The sequence below is a fragment of the Heteronotia binoei genome, chromosome 16 (genome assembly GCF_032191835.1).
Source record: "Heteronotia binoei isolate CCM8104 ecotype False Entrance Well chromosome 16, APGP_CSIRO_Hbin_v1, whole genome shotgun sequence".
Classification (NCBI taxonomy): Eukaryota; Metazoa; Chordata; class Lepidosauria; order Squamata; family Gekkonidae; genus Heteronotia; species Heteronotia binoei.
This window is the reverse complement of record NC_083238.1, coordinates 35,005,447-35,022,575: the sequence shown is the minus strand read 5'-3', so window position 1 is coordinate 35,022,575 and position 17,129 is coordinate 35,005,447. Positions and strand designations below refer to the sequence as shown.

Below are 17,129 nucleotides of genomic sequence, written 5' to 3'. Positions count from 1 at the left end.
TTCCGCAGAGCAGAAGCACTTTCAGCACTTACAGCTCTCAACCCAAGCACAGGGAAAGAGGGAACAGCTTAGAGAGATAGACTCTATCCAAACCCTGCTCTCTCAAGGGGCCCCGGAACATTATGAAGAGCACAGCCCATGTATATACACAATCACACAGCTGCATCTCTAGCATCTATAAAGGTCTCTTGCACCACACGTAGGAAGTGGTCATTGGCTGCAGATCATGCAGAAGAGCTTACAGACACACACAACCATTTCATGGCCTTCACTTCCAATATACTTGGGAGGATCTTATTAAAAGTTTCTCCGCATTTCTCTCTCCGACTTCCAGAATGATCATTCCTAAAATGGCAGAGTCAGTGCAAAACTGAAATAAAATGTCTTAATGACATAATCTGATGGAAAGATTGTTTGTGAAGGCTTTTCCTGTTGGTCCCTAGTTCATGGACCCCCTGAAGACCACCCATGGACCCCCTGCGATCTTGGACCACTGGTTAAGAACCCCTAGGGTTGAGAAACAGCCATGAGGGTCAGTGGGCTGAAATAAGGGGATGAAACTGAACCCTTTTCAGTCAACTACAAGCTTCTGAAAAGAGAGAAAAGAGACGAATCCAGTCCTCACCAAATGTTTTTACCTACTAGTATACAAAATCCAAGGTGGGCAGGAGAAAAGGGTATCCTTGCTTCCACTAGAGCAAACTCCTCCACCAGAGAACAGCCTTGATTAAAGGAATTCCTCTAAAAATTGGTAGCCAGATCAGCCCCATCCCCTTGCAAGCTTGCAAAGAAAAAGTATGTTAGTTTGCACAATGAGGACAGAGAACATAACCAGATAAAGGCGTAGCCATCATAATTTAAGGACTGGCTACTTCCATACAAACCTAACCCAGCACTATGACCATCTAATGGAGCAGAAGTTCATCAGTGACTGTTAGCCACAATGTATTGTTGGAACTCTCTGTCTGGGGCAGTGATGTTCTGTATTCTTGGTGCTTGGTGGGGGTAACAGCGGGAGGGTTTCTAGTGTCCTGACCCCACTGATGGACCTCCTGATGGCACCTGGGTTTTTTTGGCCACTATGTGACACAGAGTGTTGGACTGGATGGTCCATTTGCCTGATCCAACATGGCTTCTCTTATGTTCTTATTTTCTGAGGCCCTGCTAGAAGTACCCCACCTTCTGAGGTTAGGTGGGTGGCAACCTGAGAAAGGGACTTCTCAGTTGTGGCACCAGGGAACTCTTCTCCAAGGGACATTCATCTGCCCCTTTCTATCACTGACTTCTGCCAGCAGGTGAAGGCTTCGCATGGCAGTCCCTCAATAAGCCCTCCTCTCTGCCTTATGTTTTTAATTGATGCTTCTTTGTTTGTGTATGTATGTTATAGACAGACAGACAGTAAGACAGGCAGACAGAGACACACACACACACGTGTATTTTAGTTCTGTTTTTTAACTTTTTTATCCTGCCCTGTTTTTAGATGTTAGCTGCCTTGGTGACCCTGACAGGGCTGAAAGGCGGGATAAAAGTCTTTAAAATAAAATAAAATGAGTTAATGAATAAACTGGTCAGGAACCCACAAGGGGAAGGAAACACATATAAGCTACCCATACAAATGTTGCATTGAGCATTAATGGCCTGCATGATGAGTTGTGAAAAGCACCATGAAATTTTGGAACTGTAATACAAAGGGTACCAATATTATTTTGAGAGCATGATCCATGTTATTTGCCTAAGCTCGGTCACTGTCCTAAACAACTTACAGCTGAACATCTGACTGTGAAGAGCAAACAATAAGAGAAGAGTGATGGGTGACATTGTTAAATGTTGTATTTGGGACTGAAGACTGGCAGGATGAAGCAACAAAGCTTCACAAGACCTGTATGCATCTTTTCAGGGTGTGAATGCTTTGGTTTAATAGTAAAATCTATAGGCTTTCTATATTGCCTCAGTTCAGACACCATGCGAAACCGTGGTTTAATTTAACTATGGTTAGTGCAATGGGATCCAAACCATTCCACTAAATATGGTTGGTTATGGACCATTCCACTAAATATGGTTGGTTATGGACCATTCCACTAAATATGGCTGGTTATGGACCAACATACCAAGATCTGAAGCTAATATGTGAATCACAGTCTTAACTATGGTTTCATGTGATGTATGAACAAAAAGACAGAGAGAACAGGAGGACTAATCAAAAGCCTACTGACGTCTACTCAGTGGGGTTTACTCTCAGGAAAGCCCTCTTAGGACTGCTCTGGTAGCACAGTGGGCCATATTTGCATGATCATAGTTTTACATTTTGTCTGTACCAAGCCAATGGGGACCATACACAATTTCCAAAAAAATAATCACATCACAGCCTTTAATAAAGAGAGCACAAGAGAACCTTGTTGCATACATAAAATATACAAAGGAATTACAATTCTATATACTCTAGGCATCTTTACATTATTTGACTGCCTCTATAATAAGGAAATAAACAACAATTAGAGCAATGCCATGGAGCAAAAAACTATCTTCATCAGAAGAATGATAAAAATGCTGTTTTATTAGGTAATGGATAAAAATAACTAGTAAACTGACTTTACACACTAGAGCAATACAGTTTACAAAATAATCACAAATCTATAAATAAAATACATATATTCCTTATTACAGATTCCTATAAACTGATACCATTCCCTTACATCAAAGAAAATTGTTCCATAAAGTTTAAAATCAGATATCTGTTGAAGTCATTTTTATAGTCATGGCTGCTATCAGCTGTCAGGCCAAAGAATATTGAAGAAAAAGAAGATTTTTAATATATTAGGGTTAATTTATCACCAAAGTGACATGAGTAGCACAACAGAATTGAAACAATCAAACAAAATGTTGCTTTGGAAGAAACTTCCCTACAAATTGTGACTATTATGACTATTATTAAAGACTTTTGTAATCACAACAGACATTAATATTGTAAGATGTAAAAAAATAAAAATTTTAAAAGTATATTAATGTATACTGCTTCCTACCTATCCATGGATTACTTAAACTCCATTTTATCATAAAATACACAGGAGTAGCATTCACCTTCTTCCATGACAGTGTAGTGTTATCTTCCCACACAGCATCAAAAATATTAATTACAATCTAAATCCCTTGAAATTGTTACAGATAATTATTATCCATATAGTGGTGCACAAGCATTTGTGTACATGATCATGCACTGTACAATCCTGAAATTCATGTTCTTCTTACTGTACCTTAAAAGTTGAAAACCTTCTTTAAAAAAAAATTAATACATTATTTGTATGTAACCATTTCAGTACAGCAAAAGTTATTTTTCTCTAAATACATTTATTTTCATCTTCTCTTCATTCTTCCACATTATTTAACTTTTTTAAAATTACATACTTCTAATCTCATACATTTATTCTAATGTTTTGCTTAATTGTCAGGTCACTAATGTTTTATTAGGCTTTTATTTTTATTTACAATGTTTTCTTAATTTAAAGCATAATAGCAAAAGTTAATGGGCTCTGTTTTACACAACAACAGTTTCTTTGAGCATTTTTAGGATTATATTGTTTCTCACAGTGTTTGCTTTTTTAGTTCTTCAAATAAATTAACAAAGCCTTCTCATTGCTCAACTTATTACGCTGGCATGTCTTTCAGATTTTCTAATGAGTTTGTTTCAAATTCAAATGTGTTTACTTTTTATACCCCACTTCTCTCCGCAGAGGGGATCCAACAGTAGCTTACACTATTCTCCCTTTCCCCATTTTATCCTCACAAAAACCCTGTGAAGTAGGTTAGGCTGAGAGTATATGACTGCTCCAAGATCCCCCAGCAAGCTTCCATTGCAAAGTGGCTATTCAGAGCTGGGTCTCCCAGTCCCTGATCCAGCACTCTAATAACTACAATTGCTGGGACTTACTTCAGAGTAGACTGGTTTCGGATTGCTTTCTATACGCCCTATAAACTGGCTGATTGTTAAACACTTATTTATATCTTGGGTCATCAACTTTGTATTCTCCTCCCCAGTGCTCCCCCCCCCCCGCAAAATTTTGATCTCTTCTGCTAAACTGTGTATTTTTCACAGTTCTGTTGTACAGAAAAAATGTTTAATGTTTGACTTTAATCTAACTTTTGGCTGAAAAGAGAGACAGGAAACACTACCTGGATAATTCTGAGAAAATTCTAATTTGGATGGGTGCCCTTTTTCCCACTTCTCCTACTTATTTGTTCCCATCTTGTTTACGTCGTCTATCTTACCATTTTCTTTTTTAATCTTACAGTGAAGTTCTAATTCTCAAGGGGATAGCTATGTGGCAGTAAAAACACGACGTAGTCCTATGGCACCTTAAAGATTAACAAAATTGTATTCCAGCATAAACTTTGGAGGACTAGAACAAGCAGGTTCTTCTGTTCCTGGAAAGTTTATACTAGAATAAAATTGCTTTAGTCTTCAAGACTCCTTTTTCCCATTTAGGTTCTGCACATCAAACGATTTGCTTAATACTGATGCTTAGCTTTATTCCTTACATTCACCTCCATTGTTTTCCTTTCTCCAGTTTTACAAAAGCCATTTTTGTCACTGTTTTATAACAGATGTTAGTTTGTGAGCTCACTATAGAATTATATAAATGTTATTTTTAAAAAACTCTGTCTTCTGATCAAATTTTGCACCTGAGTTTTTGCTCCTTGGTCCAATTAGCTTCCATAACCCTTTCTCTGACCTATAATTTGTTTGGCTCCAAAGGAGTGCCACAAAGCAATACAGAGGGCCTTTTTGTGCTTATGAATCTTTTGGTTCACAGTGCTCTACACTCTGATAAGTAATTAGTATCTGAATCTCCATCTAAAATCTGGCCCAAAACTTACCTACCACTGGGTTTCTTTCTATACAAGTACTCAGATTTTCCATCTATGGGCTGGACCCAGTGGATAATTTCTGACAACAGACGGGGTCACATTCCCCACCCCCCACTCACTGCAGACTTCTAACTATGCTCTTCATGCTATTCATGGGGGGTCTCCTTCCCCCCCCCAGGAACAGGATTTGGGGGGCATTTTGTGCTGCAGCAAGAAAGGAGTGGCAAGGACACTGTGTTGATGGAAATCCCTTTAGTCTGCAGAGATTTTAAACAGCACCCAAGCTTACCAGGATCTAAAACCCTGATCCCGTGCAAGCCACAGTTCCAGGGGTTGGTGGAGTAGAAGGCTCACTTTGTTTGTTGTTAATCATACTTGCAGTGAAATCTTTCCACTCCGACTGCCCCTGCACTGCCATCTGATGAGTTTCCTCTCCTCATGCCTGCACAGTTGTTTCTATGTACATGTAACACCCTAGGAATCTCTTGTGTCTAGGAGAAGAAGTAGGGTTTTGTTTTTGTTTGGGGTTTTTTGCTATTAAAACCAAGATTATCCTAATACCCTGTGAGCCTGCCCCACAAATATCTAAAGACCCCACTCCTGTTATTTTCCTGTTTTGCCACTCAGTTTTGCCTATCAGTGTTTGACATACATTGTTTCTTTAGCATACTAAAAAGACTGGTCAGAGAATCAACATCTGGAACACTGGGTGTGTGGGTGGGTGGGTGTGTTCCACTTGTAACCTGAACAATGTCAGCAACCTACAAACCCAAACAAGAACTCAGAAGCCTGTCAGTTCCATGTCATCTCTTTTAGGTGGGACGGATAAGTAGAAAATAAATTCTGACCAAAAGAAATCTCTCATAACCACCACATGGCAGTGAGGCAAACCTGTACTTCAATTAAACAAATCAAAACATTTCAGAAGACTGCCCAAATGGCCTGGATCACACAAAAACCACCACAGAACTATTTCAATGTAGATTAAACTTTAAATGTTTCAGCTGTTTAGCAATTCTACCTTTAACAGTGATCTCATAGTGGAACAGGGCATGGTGTGGTAAACAGATTGCTTTGTTTCTGACTGTGGCCATAACTTGTCACATACTGAAAGTAGCCTAACACCCTGACCTGATAAACAGGGTGGGAAACAGAACAAAGTTTGAGCTCCATCAGGGCCGGCCCTTGACTGTCTGGCACCCTAGGCAAGGCTAACTTCTGGCACCCCCCCCCACACACCAATAATGTCACTGAGTCATGTGGGGGGGTACCCAATTTGGCACCCTCAGAACACCAGCATCCTAGGCAATCGCCTAGTTTGCCTAGGGGCAGAGCCAGCTCTAAGCCCAGTGGCACCTCTAAGACCATCAAAGGTTTATTCAAGGTATAAATTTCTGTGTGGACACACACTTCTTCGGATACACTGAATGGAAGTTACTAGTCCCTACATATAGGTAGAGGGTAAGCAGTAAACTAGCATACAGCATAGTGAAAATGTTTAACAGATTCAAGGACCAAGCAGGAATAACAAGTTTCGTTTGTATGCTTACCATTTGTCTGGGTTTAATTCCTGAGGAAAACATAGTGAAGGAAATAAATATGTCAAAATTGGGGATTGATGAGCAGATCTACCCTTAATTGTGGGATGCTGAGAGCAATTAATGTTTAGATTTTTAACTATAAATTATGTAATGTTAATTTTAATGCTTAATTTTATATTTTATGTTAATTTTACATGTTGTAAGCCGCCCTGAGCCACCTAGTGGGAAGGGCGGGATATAAATCTCAGATAAATAAATAAATAAAATAAATTAACTGGGACCCTGCCATTACGCTCCATCCATTTCCTCTCAAGGAGTAGAATAATAGAATCATAGAGTTGGAAGGGACCTCCAGGGTCATCTAGTCCAACCCCCTGCACAATGCAGGAAACTCACAAATACCTTCCCCTAAATTCACAGGATCTTCATTGCTGTCAGATGACCATCTAGCCTCTGTTTTAAAACCTCCAAGGAAAGCCCACCACCTCCTGATGAAGCCTATTCCACTGAGGAACCACTCTAATTGTCAGGAAGTTCGAGCGGGTCCTCAGTGGAACAGGAGCAACTGTTAACATGGGGAACAGTTAACCAAGATTGGCACAGTGAAGTACATAGCCAGTGCGATGCAGTAGATGAACTGTTGAATTAGGACCAAGGGAGACTTGGGTTCAAATCTTCAGTCTGCCCTGGAAGCCCAGGGGGGTGGGGGGCCTTGAGTTAATCACACTCTCTCAGCCTAACCGATTTCTCAGGGTTGTTGAGAAGACAAACTGAGGGGGAGGGCAGCACCTGTGCCATCTTCGAAGAGTAAAAATGTTATAAAAGACAAATATACGATTGGAGACCAATTTAAAATACCAGTCATAACAAGCTTTGGCACCAATAATAATAAGCTTCATCCAAACATCCAGAAACACAACATTACAGTCGAGGCTGCCTCCTCAAAATCTCTCAATGCAACTAGCTTGAATTTAAAAGATGATAAACAAGATTCTCTTTCAGTTTCAATGCAGGTTTATGGATGAATCAACTTTTAGTTATTGTGGAAATAACATAAAAGAGAGTGAGTTCTTCTCTTATTAACTACCAGAGGCCAGTATAAATTTGTATACATGTAGGTACTATAAATATTATTTATGCGGTGACTGCAGCAGCACATCAGAACCCCCCACCTCATTTGCAATATGTTAGCTGCACACTGCTCAGTAACCAACTGTGGACAGAGACAATTTCTTGCCTAATTACTGTCTAACTCAGGGGTGTCAAACTCATTCGTTATGAGGGCTGGATCTAACATAAAAGAAACCTCGTTGGGCCAGGCCATGTCTGGTTGGGCCGAGCCATGTCAGGCTCGGGCCATGTGTGTACCTATTTAAGATTAGGTAGCAAAGATATAAATTGTATAAAGAACACAGACAAACACAAATATATTTTTTAAAAATTTTAAAACATGCTTAAAATGTTAGCACTCATTAGTTTTAAAGGTGCTTTCTTTGTATTTCTCCTATGGGATCCAGGGAACTGCGCAAAGGAAGCTCTGGCTCTTTCCTTCCTTCCTCAGGGACTTGGGGGGGAGCCTCAGTCAATAGAAGGAAGAGGCTTGACTCAGTAGCTCTGCTGTGTAATCCAGAGAGCCTGGCAAAGCAAGCTATTCCTCCTCAATGGAGAAAATAGAGGTTTTGTTCTGTAGCTCCTGTACAATGCAGCAAGCCTTGCAAAGCAAGCTGTTATGCAGAAGGAGGCAAGAGAGAGGGAGAAGGAAGCAGACAAGAGTCAGTTGCTCAGGGGCCTGATAGGAGCCCTCCAGGGGCCTGATTCGGCCACTGAACTGCATGTTTGACACCCCTGGTCTAATTGCTTTGACATGGCAGGGATCCTCCATTTCTCTGTCATTGCTGCTACAGACGAACGGGCATTCCCACTGGCAACAGAGTGTCCATATGGGAGCTGTGTGTCCACTTGCATCCATCATCTACAGTTTTCCTATCATTCTTCCCCCTATCACACAACACAAGGGTTTTATCCTTTAACAGTAAATCTCTACATCTTTTCATTGTGGAGGCATAAGGGAAAAGCTGCCTTACAGAACACACACTTCCTGTCCAGATGGCTTGGTGACAGCAGGCATGGATTACATTCTTTCTGAGAAGTCATACTAAACTAAGTTCGAGAAAGAACACACTGAGAGGGTGGACGCCTGAAAAATGGCAAATGGAGGATGTTGTGCATATGCTCCAAAAAATGCCGCTGTTTGGAAAGCCAAGATGAACTTCTATATGGACAGTTTGTCTATGCACAAAGTATTCCAGTGGATGGAAGAACTATTCTATTCACCTGTCTAGGCAGGGCAGGGCCACATACACAACCATTCCACACAGGGATGGTTTACCAGCCCTGCCAATCATCAAAATGAATGAGAAACACATGGGAATCATATACGGTATGTGTGCTCTACTGTGCTTACAGGGCAGTTTAAAAACAGAACTTGTACCTCATCCCCTTCTAGTCCTCTTTACAGAAGTATACTGTAGGTGACTAACCCTACATAGGAAGAGGTAAAGCCTAAGCTGAAACCAAATTCTAAGAAATATTTTGATTTACCGTATTTGCCGGCGTATAAGACGACTGGGTGTATAAGATGACCCCCCAACATGGGCACCGGGCCAGCATCGGAAGACCACAATGGGCAGCTATGTCTATCCCAACTGAAGTGCACCCGGCGTATAAGACGACCCCCCCACTTGGAGGCATGTTTTTCAGGGCAAAAAAGTAGTCTTATACGCCAGCAAATACTGTATTTACTTTATAAAATTGCTGGATTCTGCTCAACAGGAGCGCTGCTGGCACAACATCCCCCAACTGAGCTTCCAGAGGAACATACGGAACAAAGCACTAGTTATTTCAAAAGGGTATGCATAAATGGACGGGGCCTCAGGTCTTCTGGGGCATAAAAGTCAACATCTGTCAAGAACCAAAAAGTACACAATTTTACCTGAACAGCAAGACAGGCTGCATTGTCAGAAAGTAAAATCTGCTCCTCTGTTAAAAAAAAAAAAAAGGAAGAAAAGAAAAAAGTTTCAGAACACAATTACAAGAAGCAGCAGCTCTTTCCCGAAAGATAATTGCTGCTCAAGAGGGGCACAAAAATAAATGGTGTACAAACATAAGGAGAAAACTACTCTTAACACAAATCACATGCCTCATTACATTAATGCGGCATTTAAAAGCCTGTGGTCTGTATGCAACCAAGTCCCAGAAATATTTTTTCCCCAAGATCAGTCCTACCATTTATTGTATCTGGCTAACAATTTAAAAATTGCTTCTCAATTTTTTGTAAAAAAATTTCTCAGCCCCTTTAAGGGAAAAAAAAGGTCATTATTCATTTCCTAATAGAAATAAAAACAGCAACTTCATAATTCCTCTTGCTAAAAAGTAAAAGCATTCTGAAACCTATAAAAAAAAAACACCCCAGCTTGCAGTTAATATTGCACACTGTGTCTAGGTCTGCCACACAAAAGAAAGATGACAAGAACGCAGCAATAAAAATTCCATGCTTAGAAGACTAGGGCTGCTACCTATTAGTCTTCATTACTTTGCAGTCCTCTGACAACTGTAGCAGGCTGCTGAGCCCCAAATGGGGGCCATAATGTGATCTGATGATATATGAAGAGCTGCTAAAGGGAGCCTGAACCATCCTAGCCTATACATTTTAACAGTTCCTTTTTTTTAAACCGAGGGCCCACTTTACCATGAGACTTCAAAAATCTGCTGCCTCAGCTATTGGCGCAGTAAATCTGCCAACTGGCCCTGCAAACCACATCATTTTACACTGCCTACAGCAGCTGATATAATGAGTCAATAATAAACCAAGGACCTTATAGGCCATGAATAGCTGGTTTATATTGGCAGATACAAGTTTAGGTTTTTTTAAAAAAGATGGGGGGGGGGAGACCTGTGATCAAACAAACACCACAAAGGATTCTCTTTTTATCAAGATTTCCCCCAACCCGCCCTCCACACTCACCAATCTCCAGTTAATTACGGTGCTATATATTTAGGAAAGCCACCATTAATGGCAGAAAAATTTAAATCCTCACCTTTCAGTGGCTGATACAATGCAGCATTTTCAGGCCAGGGTTCTGCAGCTGAAGAAGGGAAAGAAAACAAAACAAACAAAATTGATTAAGTCAGAATTTCGAGAAGCGGCCAAAATGAGCATTAGTCATTGTTTCACACCAGAATTCTATCTGCTTGGATCTATAATGTGCTCTTCCCCCTCCCTCCCTCCTCTGGACTTTATAAACTCTCTCACAAATCACCCGTTTCTCTCCTTATGCCAGAAAACATACAGACAGATGAGGAAACAAGATTCAGCCCCTTCCTAACCCCAACCAAGATTATTACTGCAGCGCAGCTCTGATATAAACGCATATCAAATCTCACACCTGTCAAATGGTTATCAGCCTGTTATCCGTTATCGCAGATTTCTTCATTTTGCTTTATAAACACATACTACAATGTATTATTCTCCACCCTGTCGGCTTTATTTATTTATTAATTTAACACGTTTATAGATCACTGCTCACCGTATTTCTCCAAGGCAGTTTGCAACAGAAAATATCAGAAAAAACATGAATTTAAACATAAAACTCAGTGTTATTTTTAAACCACTAAAATGGTTGAAAACAACTACTTAATCATCAAAGAATCCCCCCCCCAAAAAAAATTCCCTTAAATAAAGGCAGTGGCAACCCACCCAGGACTGGTCCATTCATTAGGCAAGCCTAGGTGGCTGCCTAGGGTGCAGTCTGGGTGGGCACCTGTTTTCTGGAAGCACAGCCCCAGAAGGCTGAGTGCTGACAGCCAGGCGGCATGCACACTCTGAGGCACAGGAGCCACTCCGTGCCACCATTGTGGTGCTTGCCCTTCACGGGAGCGAGAGTGGGGGGAAGAAGGTGCAGGCGGGCAGGGCAATGAGGACTCACCTCGGGGGGCCAGATGCCCTGAAGCCAGCCCTGAAACCACCTCTGTTCATCTCTTGCCTTGAAGACCCCAAGAGGGGTCACAATTACTCTGCTGCTACTTGACACCATTTAATTATTATAAATAGAAGTGAAGAGATTGGATTTGTACCCCAACCTTCGCTCGGAGTCTCAGAGCAGCTTACAATCTCCTTTCCCTTCCTCTCCCCACAAGAGACACCCTGTGAGGTGGGTGGTGCTGAGAGAGCTCTTTTGAGAACTAACTGTGACTGACCTAAGGTCACTCCAGCAGTTGCATGTGGAGGAGTGGAGAATCAAACTCAACTCTCCCAGATTAGAGTCCGCACACTTCACCACTACATCAAACTTAAGCACTACACCAAAAGGCTTGGTAAACAAAATATATCTTCTCTTGACACCAGAAGCTGAACAACATTTGTGCCAGGCGAGTTGCTGTGAGGAAAGATTTTCTCAGCCAAGGTATCGTGATTGAGAAGACCGACCTTTTTTGGCCATCCACCCTCCCCCTCTGATGGCAGCAGCATGCAAAGTAGGGTCTTTCCTCCAGATCTTAGTTGGCAGGCTAAGCACACCAGATAAGAAGGAGGATCCTGCTAAGAAAAGTATATTTTTTTTACTAGGAAGGAGACAACATAATTGGGGGGGACCCCAAAAATCCATCCACGGTCCATTGTGTGAAGTGGCTTTAAATGACTTTTCTTTTTAAAAAAAAACTGAGTAAAAATTCAATATCCAAATTGTCAGTTTTGACATCTACCAAATAACAGAAAATACCCTGTAGTATAGGGCCTATACTGGTCATCAACTTCCTTCCTTAGAGGCCTGCACGCTCTGGAATAAAAGATTTTTGTGTTGCAAAGGATTTGATAGAAACATCCGAAGATACTACCATTTGAAATTGGGCTACCAGGTAATTTCCTGCCATCTTCACATTTACCTCAAGTTGAACATAGCAGAAAAAGATGGTCAGTACTAAGCATGCCGCCTCTCAAAGGATGACTACCGAAACCTCTAGGAAACCCAAGGTTCTTCACAACATAGTCTGAGAACTGCTACAATTTGGAGGTCCATGCTGACTTGAACAAATTGAGGCCTTCCAAATGCAAACACTGGTTGCATCTAGGCACCAGAATAAACCACATTTTGTGCGCATTAGGAATAAGTACAGCTTGGTAATGCGCTTGCATGCTCAGTCCGCTCCCTCTCTTCCCCCTTCAAACCATGAAGTACCAATGAAGGCTTCCATGTTTGAGAGGCCTTGAATCACTTCAATTCGCTATGATGCTTCAAGGCCAAGTGTCAAGACAACCTGGATTCTACCTTTTCCCCTCACAAACTGATAATTTAAGCCTCAATGTGAATCCAGTTTAGAACCCAGTGTATGTGTAAACCAGTTCACTCGGGTGCCTATGTTCCAGCAACATGGCAAATATATTCATGGTAACTATGCCCCAGTTGTTACAATACCAACTGAACAAAACTGGCGATGTCTATATATTTTCCCCTGTGTTCAGCATAATTTATTATGGCTGCTGTTAATAAACACAGAATAAACTCACACAATACTTCAAACACCTGAGTTAAGCGAGATCTCGGAACCAGATAAAGAATTTCTTTAATAGGGTTACAAAGCTACCAGACAAATGAAAAATCTGCTCTATCAGCTTTTAATGACTCTAAACCAGCTCAGCTGAACATGTAACAAAAATAATCCAGCTAAACTCTTAGAATTTGGAATGCATTTTGCTTTCTGAAGTAACCAACAGTGAACAGCTGTACCTCTGTCAAAATAATATTAAAAGCTTCAATTCCAGGTAAAAATCTGCACTATGCTTAAGAACCCGGGAGGATAAAGAGAGCCAGTTTGGTGTAGTGGTTAAGTGTGCGGACTCTTATCTGGGAGAACAGGGTTTGATTCCCCACTCCTCCACTTGCTCCTGCTGGAATGGCCTTGGGTTAGCCATAGCATTCACAGAGATTGCCCTCTCAGCCCCACCCACCTCACAGGGTGTCTGTAGTGAGGGGAGAAGATATAGGAGATTGTAAGCTGCTCTGAGTCTCTGATTCAGAGAGAAGGGTGGAGTATAAATCTGCAGTCTTCTTCTCAGCTTTGCACCCAGGTGACACTTCACAAATCCAATGGAGGGGGTGAGTTGTCCAAAGGAGATTGGAGAGGGCAAAAGGGCCTTGGGGGAGAAAAGGCAACTGTGAGTTCCAGCTGCCTGGAAAACAAAGACTGTCGAAAGAACTGCAGCCCACTTTGTGGAGCAGCGCAAACTAGTTTAGAAGGAACTAGAGTCTAGTGGCTGGAGGTGTCCTGAGTCAGCACAGAGACAGAAAGCACAGCTTGCATTTCCTTGGAGCGGCTGACATCCTGATGGTGTGTTGAGCAGCTAACTAAATATGACACCTGAGAGACTCTGCAAAGTTATTCAGGTGGCTGGGCCCCTGCAGAGGATTTCCTGCAGCTGTCTCTAGTCTTGACTGCAGCCACAGTTAGATCATGAAAAGGGCTAGAGACTTCTTTAAAGAAATAAAATAAAAGCTGAGAATTTAGGCAAACTAGTAGAGCACAGTGAGAGACCATTACTATCGCACTATAGCACAATAGCAATTACCTTTAAAAAAGGGGGGGGGATCTGCAGTGGTACAATAGGGGAAATGGCAACTGGCATGGAAAGTGACCACAGAACTCCCACAAGGACAGTACAACCCAATCTGTTTTCATGGTGGCAATGAAAAGAGAGAATCCTCACACTTCAGGTGCAACTTTGCATCAAAGTAGCTGTTTTACTGCAAAGGAACTTCAAGAACAGAATAGAGAGAGAAATTGCTGAATTACAAATTATTATGAAACTTGAAACAGATACCTCCCCAGGACTGAACAGGGATATTGGGTTTTTTATCTCATTACAGATGCTAAACCCACTCTCAGAACTTCAGGAACAGAATGAAGAGGGGAATTGCTGAAATACAAACTATTATGAAACTTGGAACAAACACCTCCCCAGGATTGAACAGAGATGTTGTTTGGTTTTTTTATCTCATTACATATGCTAAACCCACTTTCACCAAGTATGGCAATATATCCACAGTATTCTAATGTATTTCTCTTTTAGGAAAGTGTATCAGAATAATGCTTTTGTATTGACATACTCAAACAAGGGATATTGGCTGTTTATCTCTTTACATATACTAAACCCATCTTCCACTATTTTATAATGTATTTTTTCCTAATGGCAAACTAGAATGATGTATATATTTATGTTACATGTTAAAAGGTAAATAAGTTGGACAGGAAAAACTTCTGGGAAAGAAATGCCCTCATTTTGACCTAGGTTTATTAGCAATAAAATAATTAACAGGCATTTTCACATTCTGACATGTTACTGTTTTATGGTTTCCCACGCTAATGCAACCCAGATCAAAGGTTTTCTGAATTTGTTAATTTTACTATTCTGCTATTAGATTTTAACTTTGTACCACTTTGCATTCCAAACCACACCAGCTATACGTGGCTCTGCTTACTGTACCTCATTCCTTGTCTGAAGAAGTGTGCATGCACATGAAAGCTTACATTCTGAATAAAACTAAGTTGGTCTTAAAAGTGCAATCAACTCCTATTTTGTTCTGCTACTTCAGACCAACAGGGCTGCCGACTTGGATCTATTTGCATTAAACAGATTGCGATTTTATCTATGTTTCTTATTCCCTTTTCAGCATAGTTTCACAGGCCTTTCTCTGTGGCCATACTCTTTCACATTCTCAGTGGCTGAGGAAGGAATAAATTGGATAGAAATGAAGGAGAAAGAAGACACAGTAAAGGAGCTAAGAAGAAACATGGCCCAACCAGGAGATACAGACCAACATGTCTTCAGCTTTCTATGCCAGAGACACATTCCACGGAGTATCCTACAAACAGCTCTCAAAAAATTGGCTTCAGTGCCTTACTAGCCACTAGCGTATCTGTTCATTTGTACATTAATTCTGATATCTCTTCAATCCAGCTTGGCATTTTGGGTTTATACTTGCTATCCGTTTGGACAGAGCAAGCTTTTTTTGCATTTACAGTTAGTTACTACTGTGTCATGCTTTGGTGCTAGTGGTTGAAGGAGTAAGACGCACGGCTTTTTTTGAGCAGGAATGCACAGGAATGCAGCTCTGGCTGGCTTGGTGTCAGGGGTGTGGCCTAATATGCAAATGAGCCTCCTGCTGGGCTTTTTCTAAAAAAAAAAGCCCTGTGTGAAACAATGGTGTGGCCTAATATTAGTAACCAATAATATTAATAACCAAGAGGTGTGGCCTAATATGCAAATGAGTTCCTGCTGGGCTTTTTCTACAAAAAAAGCCCTGGTAACAGTACAACATAAATAGGACCAAGGGGGGAGGGACAGGTCCTCAACACATCCAATACAAAACCAAGAAAACTCCCATAGCAATTTATGGTTCACAATGGAATATTCTGACATCTCAGAGCTCTTTATGCAACTCACACCCATACTACAGTACAGGTTACTGATCAAGTTAGTGGGTTCCATTCAAGGCTCTGATTATCACTTAAAAATCCAATAATGGCTTTGGATCCACGTACCTAAAGTACTGTTTCTCATGCCATGGCCCACCATGACAGTTTCGCTTATCTAAACTAAGTCTATGAAGGTGCCATTCTGCGCATGGCTGAGTCTGGCAACTGCCCATTCATGCATCTCCTCTGTGGTGGCCCCCACTTTGCAGAACGGCCTGCCTGGAGCAGCCAGAAAGTTCCCCATCCCACATTCATATCACAGAATGTGCAAAACAAAGGCAAACCACCTCTGACTGTCTCTTGCCTTGAAAAACCTATGGGGCTGCCATAAGTCAACTGTGACTTGATGGCAAAATAACAACAGGTCTTCGTGGTCTAACTGAACTCTTTTTATAAGTTTTGTAATCTGCCTTGAGATTCCATAATAAATTAAGCAAATCAATCAATTCTATGTACAAATATCAGTAAGATTTGAAACTAGTGTATTATCTGCAGTCTCATTATATACATATTTATCCACCAGACTGTTTTTAGCAATACAAGCATATGTTCTCTCTGGATCTTTTTCTTGGTTTTTTACTGGAATAATAGTACCACCTTAACTTCTAGAAGTGTCACTTTGTCACTATACTTGGTACCAGTAGGATGCCCAGGGGAATATTTCTTCTCTACATTATATGCACTGACTTATTAAGAGATTAATCAAAGGTACAAAAGGACCTTCATGATGGGAATTTGTATCTGATTCATCACTCACCGCATAAAGATATAGCCCTGAATAAGTGATTAGCAATCTATTCCAATAGCTTAACACAGCCGCCCACCCACGGTATATTTGCAATTTGCAGTTACAAGACACAGAGATCTTAATGCTGTGATTGCCAAATGAACTGGTTGGACACAAATTAGCTAGCAATGAGCAAAACTAAGAGGCTGCTCAATTTAAAATGATTTACTCAATGCAATGACCGCAGCTACCGTTTTCACTGCAGCTACCCGGTTAGACCCTATGGGATTAAGAAACACTGTTCTCTGCAAGGTCTTGCAACCAGAACAGCAATAAAAAGACTTCACAGCTCTGTAATTATGCCTTCCCCGAATGAAAAAAACCCTAACTTTTTTTTAATAAGTTGAATGGGTCAGTGAAGCTTGTATACAATTAAAATACACATATACACACATCTATACCTCTTGGAA

At 41.0% G+C, this 17,129-nt stretch overlaps 1 protein-coding gene across 1 annotated transcript in view; it reads right to left on the bottom strand.

Moving 5' to 3' along the window:
- Positions 1-17,129, bottom strand: part of MTX2 (metaxin 2) — a 66,726-nt gene that overhangs the window by 25,761 nt on the left and 23,836 nt on the right. Inside the window, exons 2-3 of the mRNA XM_060256963.1 lie at positions 10,502-10,549; positions 9,397-9,443 (exon numbers count right to left, since the gene is read on the bottom strand). Coding sequence (XP_060112946.1) covers positions 9,397-9,443; positions 10,502-10,549 — 95 coding nt within the window. The remainder of the gene's footprint in view (positions 1-9,396; positions 9,444-10,501; positions 10,550-17,129) is intronic.